General features: G+C 46.8%; 1 protein-coding gene across 1 annotated transcript in view; it reads right to left on the bottom strand.

The window, feature by feature from the left end:
* Positions 1-20,452, bottom strand: part of GOLGA7B (golgin A7 family member B) — a 50,043-nt gene extending 29,591 nt beyond the window's left edge. Inside the window, exon 1 of the mRNA XM_060241870.1 lies at positions 20,317-20,452. Within this exon, the coding sequence (XP_060097853.1) occupies positions 20,317-20,427 (111 nt within the window). The 5' untranslated portion in view covers positions 20,428-20,452. The remainder of the gene's footprint in view (positions 1-20,316) is intronic.
* Positions 20,453-23,064: the final 2,612 nt, after the last annotated feature.

Raw genomic sequence — 23,064 nt, 5'->3', positions numbered from 1 at the left:
ATTTCATATATATAAACACTGGATGGGTGAAACCTAACTGGGTACTACTACTTGTGAATATAAGCCAGCAGTGTGATGCAGTGGTAAAAAAGACTAATGTACTTTTAGGTTGTCTTAACCCAAGTGCAGCGTCAAGATTACATGAGGTATTGGTGCCACTGCATACTGCTTTGTTAGACTGCACTTAGTTTGGGCCACCACAGTTTGGGAAGGATGTCAATAAACTAGAAGTTCAGAGTAAGGCAACAAAGTGGGTGAAGGGTTTGGAGACGATGTCCTATGAAGAAAGGCTGAAGAAGCTGGGAATCTCTACACTGAAGAAGAGATGCTTGTAAGGTGATTTGATGGCCACCTTCTAATACCTAAAGCGATACCATGCAGAGGATGGGATGGAAATGTTTTCAGTCGTGTTGGATGGCAGAACTTGGACTAATGGATATAAACTACAGCAAAGGAACTTTCATCAAAATTTGAGAAAGAACTTCCTAATGGTATTGGGAAGGTATGTTTGGTTTTGAAAATCTCCCTCATGAGGTGGTGGCTTCTTCATTGTTGGAGGTTTCAGGTACTGACTGGATACCTGCATGTTGGGGGATAATACAGTTGCAGTTACTGCACTGGCAGGGTTTTTGGAATAGATGGCCCTGATAGCCCATTTGAACAATGAGATTAAATAAATAAAATGAAAGTTCCCTCCATGCAGCAATACCCAGTCATTTGGAAGCTGCTTTCCCTCTCCCCACTCTTTTAGCACTAATTGGCATGTGTGTGTGTGTGTGTTCCCCATCGCCAAAGTGTACACACTTAACCTAATAACAAGAGCAGGAAGTGGCAAGCACACTACCCCCCACCACCAAACCCCCCATAACTATTCCTCCACAGCAAAGCAACTTTTCCCCCTGCCTATCCATTACATGAGGACAGGCTATCACAACCAGACCTGGGATAGATCAAGGCAGCAGCTGCTGCACATTTCTTTTTTATTATTATTAGTTTATTTACATTCCACCCATTCCCCCATGGGGCTCGGGGTGGAGTACATCGATACAGATAATAATAAAATCACAATAAAATCAGTTACAATAACTAGTTAATAGTACAGCAGGATGGTATAGTAAGATGGTACAGCAGTGTGGTACTGCAGGGGAGGCCAACCAATCTAACAAGTAGATGCCCACTGCCTCATCCAAAAGCCTGGTGGAACAGCTATCTTTTACAGGCCCTACAAAAGGCTAACAAGCCAGGTAGGGCCCAGATCTCCATAGGGAGCTGATTCCACCAGGTCAGGGCCAGGATGGAGAAGGTCCTGGTCCTGGTAGAGGCAAGGCGGGCATCTCTTGGGCCAGGGATGGTCAAAAGTTCTTGGGAGGCCAAACGAAGCAACCTCCGGGGCATATATGGGGAGAGACGGTCTTAATTCACAGCAGTCAACAGAAACTGCATATTTCTGATAGATCCTGGTTTGGATCCAGACTAGATGTTTCCATGGGCACAGTGACTTCTGCCCATGGAGAATGATTCTCCCCACCCCCCACCCCTTGACAGCCTGAAATGCCCCATGAAGTCTTGTTCCTGGGGGAGAGGGGACTCAAAGGATAAAAAAAAATTGGGGGGAGGGATGTTTTGGGATACCATGGGGAGATTTCAGTTTGTGGACAAAAGTCCTTTTGCCCATGAAAATCTTGCCCTGGGCCCAGCGCACTGGATGACTCAAGGCTCAGTTTGCACTAAGTTGAGGGCTATCACAGAAGAGCTGCTTGCTGCTTAGAAAGTCAGGCAGTTTGGACCCAACCACAAATGGGAGCAGAAGGGCAGCATGGGGTACAAGATTCTAAGTAACCCCGCACATTTAATTGTCTAGATTTTATCATATGCATTTCCTGCCCTGGTTGCTCAGCTGGACACTTGCCACAGTAGTGCAGCCAGTTCTGAGGAAAGTGCCAAGATTTGTCTGTCCTTGCTGAACATATAGAAGCTTTTTGCTGCTGATGAGATATGAGACTGCTCAAGAGACTTGTATAAATGTATAGGGACGCTGCTGGCAGATGGGGGGCGGGGTTGTAGGGGGCCACAGACCTACTTCCTACATGCTGGTAGGAAGTGGGTTGTGACAACGGCCCCAAAGCCCAAAATTGCCTCCAAGAGTCCATGGGGAGCCCTGAAAAAACTGGAGTAGGGATGCCACAAACTTCATGTTCCATGTGTTTGACTGTCACCCTTACTTTTTTTGACTGGGGTGATCATACATGAGCTGGACACGTCAGCATCTTCTAAACAGGTTTGCATCAGTTTCCCCCCCAAAACTGGGCATGCACAAAAGCACTGCCCTTCACAATATATCAGCAACCATTATTGTCATAAGAACATAAGAAGAGCCCTGCTGGATAAGACCAATGGTCCATTTAGTCCAACATCCTGTCTCAGATTAGTGACCCTCATAGGACATACTGGAAGGATAGGACCTGGACAACTATCATCTTGCCAGCAGTGCAAGTGAAAGAGGATATCTATGGAGCCATGGAACAATGGGAAGGCCCTGCAGACTCCTGAATCAATATGTCATGTCCCCCACCTAGGGTCTGGCTTGCAGTCAGTATAAGAATGACAGATGGAAAGGCAGATGAGGGCAGGACTAGACATGGCCATGCAGATTTATGACCCACACCAAACACTCCAGAAGCATTAGACATGTGCAGCAACCATCTTGCTAGTGGTGCACATGAAAGTGGATAGCTCTGGAGCCATGGAACAAAGGGAACACCTCCCCTCCCGGACTCATGCAGCCAGTATCCAAAAGAGCAAAGGGAAGGCAGGCACCTTGAGACTTTCAACAACAACCCATACTGGGGCTTCTGCTTTACCTGGCTCTTAAAGGAGTGTGTGCTCTCATCCTCCCTCCCCCCTCCCCAGCCTTTTCTGCCTGCTGTTCCCTCTGGCCATGTCTGCTGGCCTGAAACCTCAGCACCTCTCTACAGAACTCATATTCCATGAGCTCTGCATTACAGAGAGTGAAGTTGCCTTTAATCTGCAGGTTGCTCACACAGGCCAGCCTTGCAGAGAGGATGTGACCCAGTAGTGATTCATGCCCCAACCTCTCTGCCAAGGTCCAGACTCATGGAAGAACAGCCTTCCCTTCATGGCCGAGCTGCAGTGCAGAGGCCAACACCCTGTCTAGTTCTCAAATCAGGGAGATGACTGATCTCATTATGGCCATGTTGGTTCAGAGCACATTGGTGATGTCCTGGAAGGGCTTGAGGACATGCATTGCTGCAGAGTGATGCATGGCAGGCAAGACTCATCAGCTCATGGTCCTCCTCAAGAGGACAGAGTACTAAGGAGCCAGGTGGTGAAGCAGCCAGCAAAAGGCTATGTCCTCCACAAAGGAGAAGGGCTGGCCATCCATGGCAATCTTCTCACCAATGAGGCAAGTGAGAACTTCCTCAGCCCTCCCCCTTGCCCTTTTGGCTGGCCCTGGGTCCATGACCTCTAGTAAGGTGGCCTGCCTTGGGGTCCCAATCACGGTGCCCAGACAATGGGGAGCCTTTTGTGGAAGGGCCTCCTGTTCCCCCTGCTTCTCCCTGCTGAGAGGGAATGGGCCTCTTCTGCCTCCCACTGGCCTTCTTCCTCTGATGGTGACAAACTGGGTGACAAACTTGCAAGTGTCTCTGTCTCTGGAGAACAGTGGAGGACAGATGCTGGGTGTTTGTGCCCCTCTGAACATGGGCATGGCACACCTGGCAGTCCACCACACAGGTCACTGGGGAAGCTGTAGAAGTATTTCCACACAGTGGCCTGGAAACATGACCCCATGGTTGAAGCAGGTTGGAGGCACAGCTGCTTTCTGGCACTGGGCTGGGAAAAGCCAGAGAGGGGGCTACTAATGACAGCAGCAGGAGCAGCAGGGAGTTGGGATGTGGAAGGGGAGGATGCTTCACCACCACCACCACCACCACCACCACCACCCCTCTGAATTGCTGCTGAAGTCCCACCCCCCCCCTCCAAACAGTGTTAGCAACTTCTGCTGTTTGGGCAGTGCCAAAAACTCTTTTATGTCCTGTGGGAGCCTCGTGGATGGAGCTGGGGAAGGAGGCTTCGAGACCCCTGATGATGACATGCTGGGCCATCCTCCAGGGGGAGGGGCTGTGTTTAGTGTCTGCAGAAAGGGCCTTCTGGTTCATGGGGGGAGGAGGGCTTCCCCCCCTGCAACAAACACTCCTTCTATCCACTTTCACCCTTATGGCATTGACCACCCTTGAGTCCTGACATCCAAGCCCAGGGGAGTGTGTATGAATGTAGGCACTTAGCTGAGGCACCCACCAGCTAGGCCCTAAGCCCACCTAACACCCAAAGCCCATCAGCAGCAGAGAGAGCAGATCACAAACAGGAGGGATGGTGGGTGTGGGTGTGTATAAACATAGGCCCTCAGCCAAGGCACCCATCAGCTAGGCCCCACTGCTCAGCATGAGAGAAGAGACTGTGTGAATCAGAGCACTGAGTGCACCTAATACCCAAAGCTCACCAGCAGAGAGATCGAAGATCACAATCAGATCTCGGAGGAGTGGGGGGGGGGGGATATAGGCCCTCTATAGAGGAACCCACAGCAGAAGATAAGCCCCACTGCTCAGCATGAACACAGAGATTAGTTGACTCAGAGCCTTGTGTCTACCTATGCAAAAATTAAAGCTGATCATTTTCTATCTGCTCTATTCCTCTCCACTCCCTGAAAAAAACAACAAAAGGGAGCTGGGTTTCAGCTTGGGCTCTATATAGGTTTCAGATCCCATAGAGCCAAATGGGAGCTCTGTTATTGGTAGCCAGCAGTGCCTGTCAAGCTTTGGAAGACTCTTATTGGTGTTTCCAAGGATGGAGAATCCCCCCCCCCGTTGCCTTGGAGTTTAATTGATCAACAACAGTCTACAAATATAGCCATTCACAAATCATCATGAACTGTCACAAAGTTCATGAAATGTTTGTGACAGACGTCTTCCACAAATGACACATTATGAACCATGAGCAGGCCAAAGTTTGTCGTGAACTTTAGTTCACAATGTGGTTTGTGCTCATTCCTACCTAAAACACAACCAGGCCACCCTCTCTTCCCATTTCTGTAAGGCCCTCATGCCCCTAGTCCCATAACCCACTCCTTCCTATGCTCTTCCCATTTCTGTAAGGCCCTCATGCCCCTAGTCCCTTAACCCACTCCTTCCTATGCTCTTCGCATGCTGTCCCTTCCTAACATCACCTGGGAGTCTTCTCCCTTGCCTGGCAAAAAGAGATGGGCTGTGTTGCTATGGCAACACTTCTGCCTTGGGACATATGAATAAAAGATTTACACACACTCACAGTGGCCTGCAGTTCCTTCCCAGGAGCAGGAGCCAAGGGGCTTAACAGCTTTTCCAGCCCATCCTTAGTTCCTTCTCCAGAGCGAAACTCCCCCCCCCCCCTCCACAAAATCCCCATGCTCTGGATATCTACTTCTTAGATGAGTCCTTGTTTGTGTACAATAGTGATAACATCTATGGAAAGGAATCTAAGTTAGCTTATCATTTGTGCATGCGTATGTGTGTGTATGGAAAAGGCATAAGCCTACCTTCAAGCCTCCTTCATGCTGCTGAAGACCCCAAAAGCACCTTCACCTAGTCACAAATTGAAAAACCAAAGTCATAATCTGATCTCTGTGTATGTGGGAATACAGCCTTGTTGGAAAGAACAGGATGTTGAATTAGTGATCCTCCCTAAGAAAAGCTCTTCTGGGCTCTCCCAGTCACATCAGAACCCTTGCTGCGATGCATTGCTCAGCCATCCATCATTCATACGAGTGACAGTGAAGCAAGCTTCAGCCAGATCTTGCACAGGGCTAGATGGAGTCAGTCAAGCAGCTTTGCCTGTTATCAGTTCTTTCTGCTACTGTGTCAGACGTGAAAATAAGTCACAAGCAGAGGATCCCTCAAACTCCTCTTACACAAAAGTCCATTGCAAGAATCATTCTTTAGGCTGCACTGAAGGAATCATGGTCAGGTTCCCAAAACAAAGACCTGGCCAAAGGCATTCTCTGAGTGATTACTCTCAACTCTCCAAAATTCATCCTCAACGCTAGACAAATTCTGGGGACCTGCCTACCTACCAGATACATTGTCCTCATGCCCTCCTCCTCCCTCCCATGCTAAGAACTGGATTCCCAGAAATGCAGAGGCCTGATCTGAATCAGGACCATGACAAGTGGGAAGAAGAGGCTTAAGCTGTTTCCTGAATGGTAATGCCCCAAGGAGCCACTGTTTGCCCAATTGGTAGAACTTGTATTTAGCCTATGGATACATGTGTACACCATCAATACACATAAGTTTTTCCTGTGGGGCAAATAGCAGCTCCCCTTGGTCATTTCCAGTCAGGAAAATAACGTGGTGGGAATCCCTCACTCCCCATCTTCTGTGGTCCTCATACAAGTTGGGCATCTGCACACCTGGGAATTCAGTTCCAAGTGTGGAACTTCCAGCACATGTCTGGTAGACAGGAGGGCCCATGGCAATCGCAAGAAGGGGGGCAACAAGAACAATGTATCATATAGTTAGATCCTGAACCCCAAGCAGATGAAACATGAAGACTAAATATAAATATTCTGAAGGGTTATTAATAAAGAACCTAATGTAATTTGTGGTGAGATTGTCTACTGAGAAACCAAGGTTCAGATTTCAAATCAAAAGTGGAATCATTGTGACTGATTATAACTCATGAAGGCAGCCTACCTGTTGTGTAGAAATATCAGCTGAGGAAATAATGGTTGCAGACAGTTTTTAGGAGAGTTGGAAGCAGTTAGAGAGAAGCATTTGCTTCCCATAATGAACACTTTTTTGTTGTTCTACCACTGCCTCTGATCAAACATGTTTTTAATTGCTTCGAAAACCTATCTGATCACAGGCAATTGCAAGACAAGCAATATAAAAACAGCTACAATTGTTTACCAAAGGCAAAATTGGAATGTCTAGAAACCCAAGCAATTAACGCTTTTTTAAAAATTACCTTCACTCTCCAAAAAACAATCATCTGCTACCAAATTCTCAAGCCTATCTAAACATTAATTGCAACAGTTCCATTGATTCCAATGTTTTAGGATCAGGGTGTTAATTTGTATGTTATATTTATTTGCTCTTTTTCAGTTTGGTAAACTTATTTCTTTCCATGTTTTCCAGTTTTAAATTCCGAGCAGCCCAATCCAGACATAAGTGGCGGCCAGCCGCGGCATAGCAGCCGCGGCGCAAGTAGACTTCCTGAGGACTTCGGCATACTGGAGCGTGGATAGGGGAGAGGCGTAGCTTGCCGTGAGGGAGATGGTCACCATGGCAATGCCACTGGTGTAGGCACAAGGGAGGCGAAGGCAGCTGGAGAGGAGGGCCAGCCCACCCACCCCCATTAGCCAGTCCTGGTGCATGCACCGCGGCTCATGACAGTCAGATATGGGGAGAGGCGGCCCCAGAGAGGTTAATAGCCATCCCCAACCCGCCCCCAAACAGAGAACGGAGCCAATGATGGGCAGATCATCACAGACAAAGGAGAGATGTCCCACCAACACGGGGACTGAACAGGAGTGAGGGCAAAACAGGCCTGCACGGGATCATGGAGAAGCCATCAATCTCCTCACACCCTCCCACTGTCAGAGACTGCCAATGGCAGGCAGACAACAGAAAGTACCAAGTGCAGGAGTTCGCTGTCATAGACAGTGGCTGGAATGTGTGTCTGGGAGTAAGCAGCCCAGCAGCAGACACCCCCCTACCCAGAGACCCCATGTTGCCCTGAAGCCCCCTGCCATGTACACTGAACACCTCCCCCCGGGGGCCGCGGAACTCAGAGTGCGAGTGCATCAGCCGCAGAATTCTGAGTCCACTTCATCAGCCCCCCTTAGTGCCCTACAGACAACAGCCCTGTGGGGTCGGGTAGGCTGTCAGCCCGGGCAGGCTGAGGGGCGGCACTCCCCTCCCCTGTCCAGCCACAGGGGGGCAGCGTGGCGGCTCATAGACCATTCCCCCCCCACAAAACCAAGTCTGCCCACTCTCCCAGGCATTCCCTCAGAGAGGCCACTGACAGAGAGGAGGGTTGCCCAGGGAACATGCAGCAGATGCCAAGCAGGAGAGACAACAGAGGGCACAGTTCAGACTTTATTTTTCCTGAACAGAGTGCAACAGTCTTCCTGGCATGCACTAGGCAGTCTCACCGTGGGTGGGGCTCCATTCTGAGTGGCAGGCAGAAACAGCTGAAGGAGCGGGGGGGGGCGGTGGAGCAACACACGCGGAAGCCTCCGTGTTGGAGTCCCACCTGCAAAATGGAGATAGAGATCAAGAGCACCTGCAGGAGCGGCGGCTGGAAGAGCAGGCTGTGTTTCAGCCGGGCGCTCCCTTTAAGGGACAGTCTCTGACCCACCTCCCCGCAACGGGGCAGCTGCCACACACACACACACCGTGCCGTGCCAGGGGTTGGGAACACGGCAGAGGGCAAACCAAGGGAAGGGAACAGGCAGCAGCACAGGGGAGTGGGGTCAGCAAATGCCCCCTGCCGGAGTCCACTACCTGGTTCAAGTGCCAGAGACGCACGCACACCAAGCGGTCGAGAGCGAGGGGAGGGGGAGGCTGGGGGTGGGGACAGTGGAACTTACCCAGCCATGGGCGACAGTCCTCGCATGCAGAGCCTCTGGGAGCCCGGAACCTGTGGAGACCTGGAAACAAGAGCAGTTAACCCCAGGGGAGAGAGAAGTCTCTCACTCAGGTGGCCTCCTGCCCACGTAACTCCCCACCGCTGTGGCGGCATTGGTCGTACGTCAGTGCAAACCCTTCCTGCACCCACGTAGCGGCTCGTCTGCTCCCAAAAGGCTTTCTGCCCCCCCTGGATTGTGCTGTAAATCTTTAATAAATTTCCACTTTTGGTTTACTCATAGTAGAGTATTTCTGTCCCTCTGGGGGTCATGGACTCCCAGTGAGATCTTAAATAAATTCTTTGTAAAAAATCATATTAGTATTGTGGATGAAGGTGCATCAGCTGCTTGTCCTCTTAATATGTTTTAGTAGCAGGCAATGGGGCCAACTTTGTGGATAGAGTTACTACATGCAGTCAACCAAACATTAATTTTGCTTTGGAATGTTCATGAAAAAGTTTGCCAACAGTGTACAACACAATAATGGATGGCATCCTACCATAGATTGGAAGAAGATCCTTCAGCCTAAAGAGACCTCCTCCTATTTAAGTGGCTCTTCTATTAGAAACTCTGCCTAATCAAAGCTTCTGCACGTTGGAATGCCCCAGCAGCCCTAACCTCAAGGGAATGGACTTGCTTCCTGTCTCTGAGAGCCCCAAACTCCATGCAGCGAGCACACACTCACAATGTCTGCCCAGTGGGTAGACAATCATACATATGGCACTCCCTGCAAAACACTGGATAGCCCCGTCTCCCCTGCTGGCTCTCTAACTTCATAAGTGACTTTGTCATTTAAAGGTGTTCTAGAGTGAATAGTGTGCTTATTTCCCCTATGGCTCTAGAAATGTTATACTGCGCCCTTCTTAACAACTGTGCACTTCATGACAAGATATGTCATTGCATACTGATTTTATCCATTAGAAGGTTACCACTTTTGTCTGGGCTAAGAAGCTATTTGCAGTTAATACATATGGGATAAGATCTGTATGAGAGTGGGCAACTGCCAGAAAATCTTATGAGCTGTAAGAAGCTATGTCAGCTGGGACACCTTTGATGGAGGTCCATTATTATATAGAGAACGATTACCTAAAAAGCCTGATCAGTTTTCCCTGTCCTCTCTGTGCTTCACCTTCATTTTGAATGCCAGATGCCATCTCAAACCAAGGAGCTGGAATCTGCCACTCAATATGTACTGGGGGAAGGGGGAGAGGGTGTTCACAGGTTGTTGGGTTAGGCCTGCTGAGTTATTTTGGAACCTGATACAGCACTGACTCAGTGTAATGTTTATGAAAGGTTCCCCCCCACCACCATGATCTGTAACACTTCCAGCATAATCCATCCCAGGTTTTATAGCAGTCCAGGAGATTGTGGGTACTTAGGGAAATAGCTGGCAGTTAGTTGGAATATATTGTACTGCAATCTGTATAATTAAAGTTGTCTGCCTGTTTGGCCTCAAAAAGCCTATTATAACTGCTATGTCTGTTCTCTCCTCTGGGACACAGCCACACAGGGCTGCTCTTGTGGGAGAGGGATGAATTAAAAAATGTACTGATGCTACAAAATTCACAGAGATTAGGAGATTGCTCTCAACAGAATTTAGCAGGTCCTAACAGGAACATAAATTACATAATCCTTCCTTTACCACAGCAACAAAAATGTGATGGGAAATCTAATACCCCTTGCCACCTCTCTCAGACCTCCAGGCAGTCATATTTAAGATCCGTTTCATAGGTCATATATTTCTTACAAAGAAGTGCTTTTTTGTATAGGAAAAGCACGTAAACTGCACATAGTTTATCACATGTGACAACTGTATACAATACACGTGATCTAGGAAGAAGTAACTAAGAGTTCTCCTGCATGCAGACACATAATGAAACGTCGCATGTGCAGTTATCATGCCTGATGATCAACATGCATTTTTCCAGGCAAAAATGATGTAGTCCCAACCTGCTTCCATGATAAATTATAAAAGTCTGCTCCCTTTACACCCAATGAATTGGCTTGCACAACACCTGACAGATGGATGCTCCTTCCCAGGTGTTCCTCCCTAGCATACTATTGCCAAGGCAGCGCTAGAGCTAAAGAAGGGGGGGGGCATCATAGGGATGGGCAAGAAACAGCATTCAGAGGAGCCTACAACACTGTCCTTCATCAGTGAGGGACTGACTCTTGCACTATGCAAACTATACCATTTATTTATTTGTATTTAGCCATAGGCCATTACAAACCAGGGATGACAAGAGATGCTAACTATACAGTTGGGTGTAGTACAGACTAGGAAATTCCTGGGGATTTGGGGGCGGCCTCTGGGAAGGCAGAGTTTGGGGAGGGGAGATTGTTCATCAAGGATGTGATGCCATAGAGTCCACCCTCAAAGACTGCCATTTCCTGATCTACATAGACTGGGCATCAGTTGTAATTCTGGGAGAACTCCAGTTCCCAACTGGAGGTTGGCAACCATGTTCTACTCAAATGGCCACCTCTCTGGCAATATAATCCAAGTATACCGCTTTATGGAAGGTACACTTTTCAATCGGGACTCCTTCAAAATTTCCCACTGTTCAGAACATGGTTAGCAATTTTCTTAACATGTGACTTGGGAATAATAGCCATATTCACCATTGTGGAGGAATGCAAAGTACCTGCACATTATAAAGAACTGAATGACCACACAAGTTATTCTGCAATGTATGATTAGCAGAGCAGGGCACCTGACTCTGAATGAATATAGCTCTACAGTGCAAAAAGAAAAGGGGAGGTGTGGTATGGAATGTAGGCGAGCTCCAGTATAAAGTTCAGCATACAACACATTGTACTTTAATTCAGCACTTGCATGCATACACCCCTTTCTCTCTTTCACACACACACACATATGCAGAACTGGGGGAAGTTAGTGAACTTCTGCTCAGCATGTGACCCCTGCCATAAAAGCATGGCCAGCCAATATCTACCTTGACTGCTTCAAAAATACTGTATTAGTGCTAGCTCAAGTGAGACTGTTGCCCTGACCTGGATGGCAGCCTGATCTTGTCAGATGTCAGAAGCGAAGCAGGGTCAGCCCTGGACCTGGTTCATACCACCAAGGAAGACCAGAGTTGCTACACAGAGGTAGGCAATGACAAATCACTTCTGAATATCTCTTGCCTTGAAAACACTATGGAGTTGCCATAGGTCAGCTATAACTTACGTATGTTTAAAACAATTTTATTTAGTAACATATGGTAACAATATCTATTTCTTGCATCATTAATAACTTCTTTTTATCTATCCCATATATTACTTTCTAACCACCCCTCCCCCCGTTACTTGACCCCCGCCGGTGTTATTTATAGGTCAGCTATAACTTGATGGCACTTTGCACATACACATATCAGACTGTTGCTGGGAATCTGAAAATATGAGAAATTGTTGCCTCTCCCCAGTCTGCACCCATGCCATCCACAGCTAGGTGGCAACAAAGATTGGCAAGAAAGAACACAGGCAGCTGCTGCTCCTCCTCCTCCTCCTCACTGCTATTCAGTCGCTATCCCAGCCTGATGAAAAGGGGAAACTAGTGCACAGCAGTAGCTGTGTCCCTTCCTCAGTCCTATGGCTGTGCCACACCCTGTGCCACAGAGGAAATTTGGCACAGCAAGCAAGAGGAATAGCAGAAAGAGGCAGCTTGGGTCAGTGGTGATCCCTCTGTGAGGGCCCAACTTGTTCCCTGTGATATCAGCCATGTCTGCCACTATTGTATTATGCATGCATGGGAACTCCATAATGTCACTAACTAGAATATGGTGGCTGAGAATAACTACTCTGCCAACCCAGCCATCTTGGGGACCTCAACCTTTCTGAGCCTGCAGGCACTTTTGGAGATTCTGAGAAAGAGTAGTGCGCACTATCACAAAATGGCTGCTATGGAGGGGGCTTCTCTCCCCCACATTAGGGTTGTCTTCCCTGGGTTAGGAAATACTTGGGAGATTTGGGGGTGAAGCCTGTGGAGGGCAGAGTTTGGGGAGGAGTGGGATCTCAGCAGGGTATAATGCCATACAGTCTACAAATCAGCCATTTTCTCCAGGGGGGACTGATCTTGGTCATCTGAAGATCAATTGCAATAGTGAGAGACCTCCAGGTGCCATGACCCTGTGTATGTTTATGGATATGTTTTCAATTGAATGTACATATAGAGAAAATAAAATATTTTTATTTTTGTAGCAGGCTAAGAAGGTTTCCGAATAACAGCACAATTGCCCAAGTTTGCTTATAGTTCAGTAGGGGCATGTGCCCCTCATTCAAATAAATTGTGGTGGATGGCCTTATTTGCCACCTGTAAGCATTTCCAAGACTGGGGATTCTAGTAAATTGAAGACAGCAGATTTTATCTGGTCTGCATCTGAGAAGCTATTCTGCATGTGGCAGATGCCAAGAGAGTGGAGTTGGTTTCCCACTTTAAAATTATGGAAACACTAGGAGTAAGGCCCACTGTGAAGAAAAATACAATGGGCTCTAGAAGGAGGCTCCAAGTGAGAGCCCCCCTTGCTGTCTTCCCACCCACCAAATGAAGGCATTCACTCCCCCCCCCCACACACACACACACCTCAAGGGGAACTGATCTCTGCCATCTGTTGAATAGTTGTAATTCTGAGTGACATCCAGCCCTCACCTGGAGATTGGCAAAGTGGTTCCCTAGGAGGAAATGGCATTGTATCTGTCTGCAGTCCCACCCTCTCCAGGCCCCACTCCTTAAGTATCCAGGAATTTCCAACCTGGAGTTGGCAACCCTATCTCCTTCCATTTACCTGCCCCTCCAACTTCAGGTTTCCATCTCCCCCCTCCTGGCAGCCTCTACATAGGAAAAGGACAGTATTTATTCATGGGGGGAGCAGCTTACATCATTCTCCTCTGCCCACTTTGATCTAAATAACAGGCCTGTGGGGCAGGTGAGGCCTGAAGTCTGTGACTGGTCCAAAATCACCCAGTCAGCTTCCACAGCAAGAACCTGGGTTTGGCAGGCCCTGCTCTGAAGCTCTAACTCCTATGCCCTCCTCAAACTCTACCACAGAATCTCCATGAATTCTCCACCAACCTGGAACTGACAGCCCTAGTCAGGACTGGTCCCAATGAGTTTTCCCTCAGAGACCTTTAGTGACCAACCACCTCTCTCTGACTTTCTCTGGCTGTCTCCCTCCTCCTCCAGTAATTGAGAGAGCCAGTAACTGCCAGATCTAAGGTTGGTTGCATTTTACCGACAGAATCAGTTTTGCTGTGTAGCAACAACCAGAGGAGCAGACTCAACCAATGGCATGCAAAAACTCTTGATTAATAGTCTGATGGGCCAAAGGCTGATGAAGTGCAGTCCCACACCATCCTAACCAATTAGGATGCTTGGATTTGCCAAAATGAAACTGGATAAATCCTCCACTCTCATCTTCTGCTTTCACATTGTAGTAAAGGTCCTTCTTCCCTTAGTTCCTTTATGTGGGCACTAGGACTATTGTTGTGGCAATGCAGTGTTTTGTTTTTTGTTCTCTTGTTCTGTTGTTGTTTTAGCACACACAGTTTCCAAATGAAGATAAGAACCAAAACTGCAAGCTCGGGCATTCTTTAACTACTGCCTGGACTTTGTAGGCATATACAGGAGAGAACTACAGAATAGATAACCAATTACACAAAAGTAGACCATAGTCTGATTATTGACAAAAATACTCTTCAATATAATTCATAAATATCATCAGAAACATTCATAGTTCATAATCCATACAAAAACTTGAAAATGACAATGAAAATTCTGTTCGTTAGTATAATAAACTTATCCAGTTCAACAGAGTGCTTGTGTTGAATATCTTCTCAAATAATGGTGCAAAATCCAGAATCTTACATGGGACACCCCAAGACTATCTCCTACATCGCTCTCTAGCTGGTCAGCACATTTAGGGTAAACCCTATGGTTTTGAAGGGGAAAACCATAGAGTTTTTTCTAAAAACCAGAGTGTTGTATGCAACGTTGCCAACATGATGACATCACTTCTGGATGATGTCATTGCATCACCCCCACCCCCTGGAATGTCCCCCTGAATTCCCCTTGCTGTGAAGGCGAGGGGAGCAGGAAACCCAAGTCAGGTGATAGGAAGTTGCCAGCCCCCAGATGGGATAACAAATATACTTTGTTTTCCATGAATTGATTATTGTTGTCTGTGGTTAACTAATTTGTGCATGTTTATTTTTTATTATATTAACCTCCAGATAGTGGCTGGAGATTGCCTGAGATTACAACAGATCTCCAGGTGACAGAGATCAGTTTACCTGGAGAAAATGGCTGCTTTGGAAGATGGACTCTATGGTATTATACTCCATTGAAGTCCCTCCGCTTCCCAGACCCCACACTCCTCAGGCTCCACCTCCCAAACCTTCAAATATTTCCCAATCCCAATGCGGAGCTGACAATCCTATTCTTAATGGTTACTGCCAGGTTTAGCCCCAGCAACTCCTCAGTCACAGAGCAAAACAGCCCTAGAAAGGGCCCTGAACCTTCCCCACATGTTTTCCTGACAAAAACTGAGAAATGAAAGCTGACAGTACTGCTGGTGGTTGCCTAGGAATAACCACTAAGGGTATTGATTTCTTAAAGCTACATATACTCCTTTTAATCCTGCCAATATATCAATGCATTTTTAATGATTTCTGATTTTTAGAGTTTCACTAAGATGTAGCTTGTATTAATGTGTACTTATCACTTATCATACTATGCTGACTGTTCAGTTTCTCCAAACATAGCACAGATGCCCAAAACCCTGGAACACTTGCAATATATTCAAAAAGAAAAAGACCCATTCTTTAGCAAATGTATAAAAGAGGTAAGTAGGGGGTGGGGACTATGACCCACATATTCACAAAACTTCTGGCCAATCATTGCTAAGTACTCTTGGATTATTTTGGCACAATCAACTTTATTGCCAATAAAATAGGCGTCTTTAAACAGGTTTAACAATGGGAACAGGCATAAATGCTCAGGATGCATATTTCTCAGTGTTTATCTGTATGATTGCCAACTCACAAGAAAGTTTTGAAAGCAATTTGCCCTTGGGGAACAAGCTTATTAATTTGGACAGTAAGAATTTTCCATGCCAAGAATCATTGAGAGGCGTAGACAATCTTTTGCTAAGAAGATAATTAAAGGAAGATCACACTTCCAAAAAGGGAAAGTGATGTTTATATTTTGACTAACAGAACAGGGTGATTTGCATGAGACAAGGTTGGAGAAGACAGTTCACAATGAGATCACATTCCCTTGCCTGATATTGACCTGTTCAGATACAAAGGTATCTTCTATAAGTAGAATTGGCAGCTCTGGGTTGGGAAATACCTGGAGATTTTTTTTTTGGAGGGGGGGTGAAGCCTTGGGATGGTGGGGTTTGGGGAGGGGGGAACCTCTGGTATAATTCCAGAGTCCAAACTCCAAAGCAGCCATTTCCTCCATGAGAACTAGTCTTAATCATCTGGAGATTAATTGTAATAGCAGGAGACTGCCAGGTACCACCTGGATTGCTTTGTGGACTCCACTCTCTGAGTGCTACAGGCAGTGGCATTGGGGCAGGGGCTGGAGTGCAGCGCGGCATGCAGCGCCAAAGATAAATAGAGAGGGGGGGTGCTGTCAGGCCACCCCTGGTGACCCGGTATTGAGGCTTGCATGGCCCTGTACCGGGTCATGACCCTGCACATAGGAAACACTGCTATAGAAGAGTTCATATTCCAAAGCAGCCATTTCCTTCAAGGGAACTGATCTCAGTCATCTGTAGATCGGTTGTAATTCCAAGTACTCTCCAGGTCCCACTTGAAGGTTGGCAACCCTAAATCTGGACAGTACCGAATCAGGTGGGGGCCCACATGGCTGAACATTCCTCTATTCCCTGCACATGGAAAACTCCTGGGAACTGGAGATAGTACCTGGGGAGGGTGGAGTCTGGGGAGGGAGCAAGGATGTGATTCCAGAGTGTCCACATCCTGAAGCTGCAATTCTCCAGAGGAAGTGAGCTCCATTTTAAGTCTGCTGAAGTCAATGGGCTCAAAAGGGTGCAGCTCTGTTGAAGATTGGACAGTAACTGCCTCTTTCATAGCATTCTTTCTCACAGGCCAATTTTTCCATGTGAAATTGTGCATGTTATCTGCCCTGTCTCCGCCATGACAAAAAAATTAACTAAATTAAAACAATACTACTGTTTCCTAAATAAATTTTATAAAAACAAGGACATTTGTAGCAGCATCACCTATGATGCCTTTTTATATTATTAATTACAATCAGGATCCATGTCCTTGCATCTCACTTTACCATTAAATTATTTGTGTTTGGGGCTTTACTACATACAGGTAGACAATGGAATTTGCTTTGAATGAGTGCTGAACTATAGTAAAGTGGAAAGCTACAAATGCCCAGTATCATGGGAGGGGGCACTGAGTCCAAGAGATTAGGTTTAAAAAATATATATATATATTTATAGGGCCATCTTGTTTGATGTAGAAGTGTTTGGGCACATTAGCTTTTAACTGAGTGTGCATCCTCCAAGGAACAGCTGGAACCAGAGACTCTCAACATTCCACCCCCTGCCTTTCTTGTCTGTCACATGCAGCTTCCTGCTGATTCTTGTATGCTTTCATCACCACCTGCAGCTGCTGTCCCAGTTCATTAAACCCACTGTGGCTAGGCTGTCATCAACTGCCCACTGAAGCCCTCTTCAAAGTAATAGAAAGAACAAGCTGCTTGGCCAGGAGCCTATCAGCTGCACTCAAAAGAGAGAGTGGGGAGGGGCCAACTCTGACTGGATCATTACGATGAAGGGAGACACAACTGCTGAGCCAAGTAATAGCAGAAGCTGCTGGAGATATAACTTGACCTTTCCAGAAAGGCACCAGGTGCATATGGAAGGGGAATCTCCAGAGACCTGTTTCTAAGGGTACCTTTGTGCCTGGTTGATACTTTAAGATACATGACCTTTGCAAGATGCTCTAAAGCTAGTTTCACCTCCTTCCTCACCTCTGATACATACATTCGAAATCATCTCCATGCAGGCACAAGGACTCTAGGCAGAGCATGAGTCATGGGAGAAGGGGAAAGCAACTGTTACTTCCTGGTAAAGGCTTGAACTTGGACAGACCTTGGTGTTGGAGGCAAAAGGTCCCTGCTTGGTCTAAAACAATCCACTGAGTCTCTGTAGAAGTGATGGCATCTGATGAAAACAGGAAGCAGCAACCAAGTCCTGGTAGGTTGTCATCCATGCAGATAGAAGATTAACTTATTTGTGGATGATGGTCATGACAGGGGCACACTGAGTGCAGAGCTGCCCTGATAGGAAAACTGTTTTATGGAAGGTCTTCTTACACCCTGCTGAGGTGATATGCATAATTTATCATTCAAGTGTGTACTGCCAGAGAAACTGAGAAAATGTTGAAGAAGTAAATTAGAGAACTTCACCCAACTCACAGCAATAGCATTAGCAGCAGTGGCACATGATCAATGATACAGACAAGGCTTTTTTTAAAAGAAAAAGCCCAGCAGGAGCTCATTTGCATATTAGGTCACACGCACATGTCACCATTGTTTCACATGGGGCTTTTTGTAGAAAAAGACCAGCAGGAACTTATTTGCATATTAGACCACACCTCCTGGTGCTGGAACTGCGTTCCTGCTATTTAAAAAAGCCCTGGATACAGAGGTGCTAATCATAAACACTGTCCCTTACAAAAGTTCACACCAGTTGTGGTGTAATCAGGGCTAGCGTACGGCTGTATATCTATGGAATTTTACCAGCCGAGAATATTTTCTCATTCAAAACAGTACTTCATAGCTGCTGATGCTGCTTCCACCAAACATTCCTAACAGGAGTTACCAATCCTGATAATGTAGCACTAATATCAGAGCTATCACCAGAAAGTAATTATGAGTAGGAGGCCCAACAACAACTTGACAGAGCGCCAAGAAACACACCATCTAGACAAAAAAGAGACCAGTGCTGCATAGGCATTCAGAGATTCTGGGTATGTTGGAAGAGAAAACCATAACAGGTGGGCAGCCAGTTCACACTGCCATGTCAAAATATATTGTGCTTAGAGGGTTCAGCAAAGTATTTTGATATAATAAAGAAGTGTCTTATCTGAATTCAACGTGATTATGTGAAACTGCAGTGTCTATCTATATAGTCCTTGCTGCCATCTCCAGATCTCATGGCCCATCATCATAGTCCTGTGAGGGGACCCATGCCATTCTTCCATGCCCAGTCTGTCCTGTGTTGCCTCAATACCTGTGCTGTATCCATTACATCCCCTGTTGGACCTCCTTGAAATGGAGGGGTGCCTTCTCTGGTGCCAGAAGCATCCAGACAGCAGTGGGGAAACCCAAGTGAACTCCCCTGCATTCCCACAGGAAGGTGGTAAGGACACAAGGGGAGGGTTGGGTTTCAGCAAAGTCTTTGAACCCAGTAAGGTAGCAGTGCTGCTGGAATAAGGCATCAATCCATCTAGTTCACCTTCTGGGACTCCCCTCAGCACAAAGAACTCTTCTATTCATATTTCATCTTCTGCCTGTCAGCCAGCCAGCTCTGAGAAACAGGGAACACATTATATATGCAACTGGAGCAGGGAAAGTGTCTGTGTGGCTTGTAACCCAAAGGTGCAGGAAGGATCCATGCTGTCCAAAGCCCTCAGCAGCAGTCATCCTCACCTCAACATAATCCAGGGGCCCCCTCAGCCGTGGTGGGGAACAGGAGAGGCGGTGGACAGCAATCTCCGTAGTCCCTCTACCAGCCAGGGTTTATTAGTATGAGAAGCAGGAGCTGCAACCTGGTGTAGCACAAGCTGGGCAGCTTGCAAATGCATTTCACTCTCTTCACGGCCAGGCTGAGCTTCAGCCAAGGACACATTCCAGAGCTTCAGGGACAAGAGAACATGTGTATCACAGAGGTGAGGTGAGCCAAGAGAAGTGTGAGGCTGCTGGTGTGAGTGTGCGCACAAGTAAAGAGGCTCTGTAAAGAGTGTGTCTAGCCAGTATCAGCTCTGCCATAAATTTGTGCCAGGAGAGACAAGTTATTCTTGCTCTCTGAAGGCCTTGAGGAGAGCAATCTACAATCCTTCCATACAGTCCTAACCCCATAGAGGTTGTATCACCACCACTGTTCACGGGATGCCTCCACACAACCCAACCCCTGTCTATTGGCTGTTCCTCTCTTATGCGTAGTTCCTCTGCCCTGCCAAAAGGATTCCATCTCAGTCCTGAACTCCCTTCCCGCCCCCCCCCCCTTGCAGTTGTCTCTGTTGCTCCCTTCAGGTCTGAGCAGTCAGATGCAATCAGTGACCTCCAGATATCTAAGCAGCAGGGAGTGCCTAATCAGGGCCTGGAGACATCAGAGCCAGTGGAGTGATATGAGACTAGGCTGTTGGCTGGACCAAGGGTCCTCTGGCATACAGGAGGGAGGGGTTGTTCACAGGCTGGCATAACAGGCTGCAGCCTGAAGCAGGGACAAAACAGAGGCTGCTTCAGGAGGAGGAATTTCATAGCAGCTAGTCCCTGGCCCTCTAAAACTGAACAACTACACAATAACAAGTCAGGTTGCAAACAAGGACAGCAACATTGCTAAAAAGAGAAGAGGAAGCTTTTGTGGTACCTGCACTGCAAGAGTCGGCTCAGTCTCAGCTGGAGGACACTCAGCATTTCCAGTGGATCTTCCAGCCCCCATCGACCTACAGCAAGCACAGTTCCTCTTCCTGTCTCCCATACTGCCCTGCTGAGTTGGTGGGCTGATCCCAGCATGTAACTGAGACACACTGACAGGCACAGGTGCTCTGCTAGACCAGCTTGCTAAACTGTCCTGTCATTCATCCTCCAAGCCAGTTCACCATGAAGTGCTAGTTCAAAAATTTAAGACAGTGTTCAGGGTAGAAAGAGAAACATGAGAAGTACAGACACAAGTGGCATCTGGTTCAGATTGGAGCCTCCACCCCACTCCTTGAAGTTGCAATGCATTTACATGGTGGAGAAGGAAAAGAAAAATGAGAAACTGAAGTGCAAACTAGACCAGGGAACACGTGAAGCTCTTTTCTACTGAGTCACATTGGTCTATTCAAATCATTATTGTCTACTCTAATTGGCAGTATCTCTCCAGGGACTCAGACAGATATCTTTCATATCACATAATTTCCTTCATCTGATTAAAACTCCTCGACTAAAAGTCTTAAACAGTCAAAACCCATGTGTTTAAGTAGCAGATCTTTTGGATCCTCCCAGTCTATTGCGTTGTGCCTCAAGGTCAGGACACAACAACAGGAATACGAATTACATCAATAAGAAATCTCTAAAGCAGAGGTGTCAAACACGCAGCTCAGGGACCAAATCAGGCCCCCAGAGGGCTCCTATCAGGCAACTGGCTGTCATCTGCTTCCTTCTCCCTATCTCTTGCTTCCTCAGCCGCCCTGAGCCTGCTTCGGCAGAGAGGGCGGGATAAAATTAAGTAGTAGTAGTAGTAGTAGTAGTAGTAATATTATTAGTATTATTATTCTGCATAACAGATTGCTTTGCAATGCTTGCTCAATCACACAGGAGCTACAGAGCAAAACCTCTATTTTCTCCATTGGCTGAGCCTCCTCCTTTGGGGTGACATTGCATCACGATGTTTTCATGGCAGACTTTTTATGGGGTGGTTTGCCATTGCCTTCCCCAGTCAACTACACTTTACCCCCAGCAAGCTGGGTACTCATTTTAGCAACCTCAGAAGGATGGAAGGCTGAGTCAACCTTGAGCCGGCTATCTGAACCCAGCTTCCACCAGGATCAAACTCAGGTTATGAGCAGAGCTTGGACTGCAGTACCACAGCTTACCACTCTGCACCATGGGACTAAACTTATATCTCTGCTACCTAATCTTAAATAGGTATACACATGGCCTGGGCCAACATGGCCCAGCCCAAGAAGTTTTGTGTCAAGAATCTTGAACCAAGAGGATTTATGAGAATCTCCTTTTAATAAAGATAGGTATCCAGAGTTACTACGGAGCACATTAAGGTACAAATTGAAGATCAGTTGCCAGACTTTGGCCTCCAAAGATAGTTGACCCAATTCTGCTCATAGGGACACTCCAGCTAGACATTTGGTATCACATACTACTTGATCCTTTTAACTGCAGGTGCAAGGATTGAATCTAGGACCTTCTGCATGCAAATCCGATGCTCTGCCACTGAGCCAAAGTCCTAAATCAAAGGCTGGTGACTCCTATACTTTTCTTGGAAGGGGGGTTTAGGATGAAATCTGGGTCAGGAGAGGGATAGCACTCAGGAGGGATTCTGCAACTGGCACCTATTGGATCTGGCCATTATCACTCATGAAATGTCCATATTAGACTACTGAAAGGCACCCTCCATGGAGCAGACTTCAAAAGGTGTTTGGAAAACATGGCTATTCCAGACTGCAACCACAAGAATGTATACAGTGCAGAACGCCTTTTTCACTGGCTTTGTGTTTGTTTCCAGGACTATTTAATGTGCTGGTGTCGGCCTTCAAAGCCCAAAGTAGCCTGAGCCAGGATGCCAAGAACGATATAAATCCATAGACCATGATCAGAGCCCTGCTCCATATCCTCCTGCCATCTGATGTGCAATGGGTGAGTATATGAAGGGCCTTCTCAGTGTTAGCATGAAGATTTTGGCACTCACTCCCAAGGGAAGCTTGCCTACCTCCCTCAGATCATGAAATGGCAAGTTAAGACTGCAGATTTTGTAGGCCATTTAGGAGGGCCAACGATGACCTGGTTGTAATGATTTTTGATACTATTTTTGATTTTTATGTTTTTACATACATTGATGTTAAATTCCCTTGCAGGATGGAAACTGAAATATAAATGGAACAAATAAAGCCAATGTTTGTTCACACCTCTGGCAGATACTGGAGGAGGAAAAGGATGATTGCAACAACCAAAAGAGACCCTAGAGATTAATATTGCCAACTCTGGGTTGGGAAATAACTGGAGATGTAGAGGTAGTGCCTAGGAAGGGTAGGGTTTGGGGAGGGAAAGGACCTCCACAGAGTATAATGCCACAGAGCCCATCCTTCAAAGCAGACATTTTTTTCAGGGGGAACTGATCCCTTTAGTCTGTGGGTCAGTTGTAATTCTGGGAAATATCCAGGCCCTATCTGGAGGTTGGCAACCCTATCAGAGATAGCACAATTGGATTTTTGCAGGAATCTAATCATTTTGATGCTTCTCTGAAAAAAAGGCACCATAAGTGGGGGGCTCAAATACAAGAATGATGGATTAAACTTCCAAAATCAAGAGGTGCTGTGATATTTAGGAAGAAGCACCCATGGGATGTAATGTAGAAAATAAAAGGGAGAATGGCTGAGTTGAGATATAGGAAAGGATG

Source organism: Heteronotia binoei, chromosome 6, assembly GCF_032191835.1.
Source record: "Heteronotia binoei isolate CCM8104 ecotype False Entrance Well chromosome 6, APGP_CSIRO_Hbin_v1, whole genome shotgun sequence".
Classification (NCBI taxonomy): Eukaryota; Metazoa; Chordata; class Lepidosauria; order Squamata; family Gekkonidae; genus Heteronotia; species Heteronotia binoei.
The sequence above is the reverse complement of the archived record's forward strand: the minus strand, read 5'-3'. Positions and strand labels throughout refer to the sequence as shown.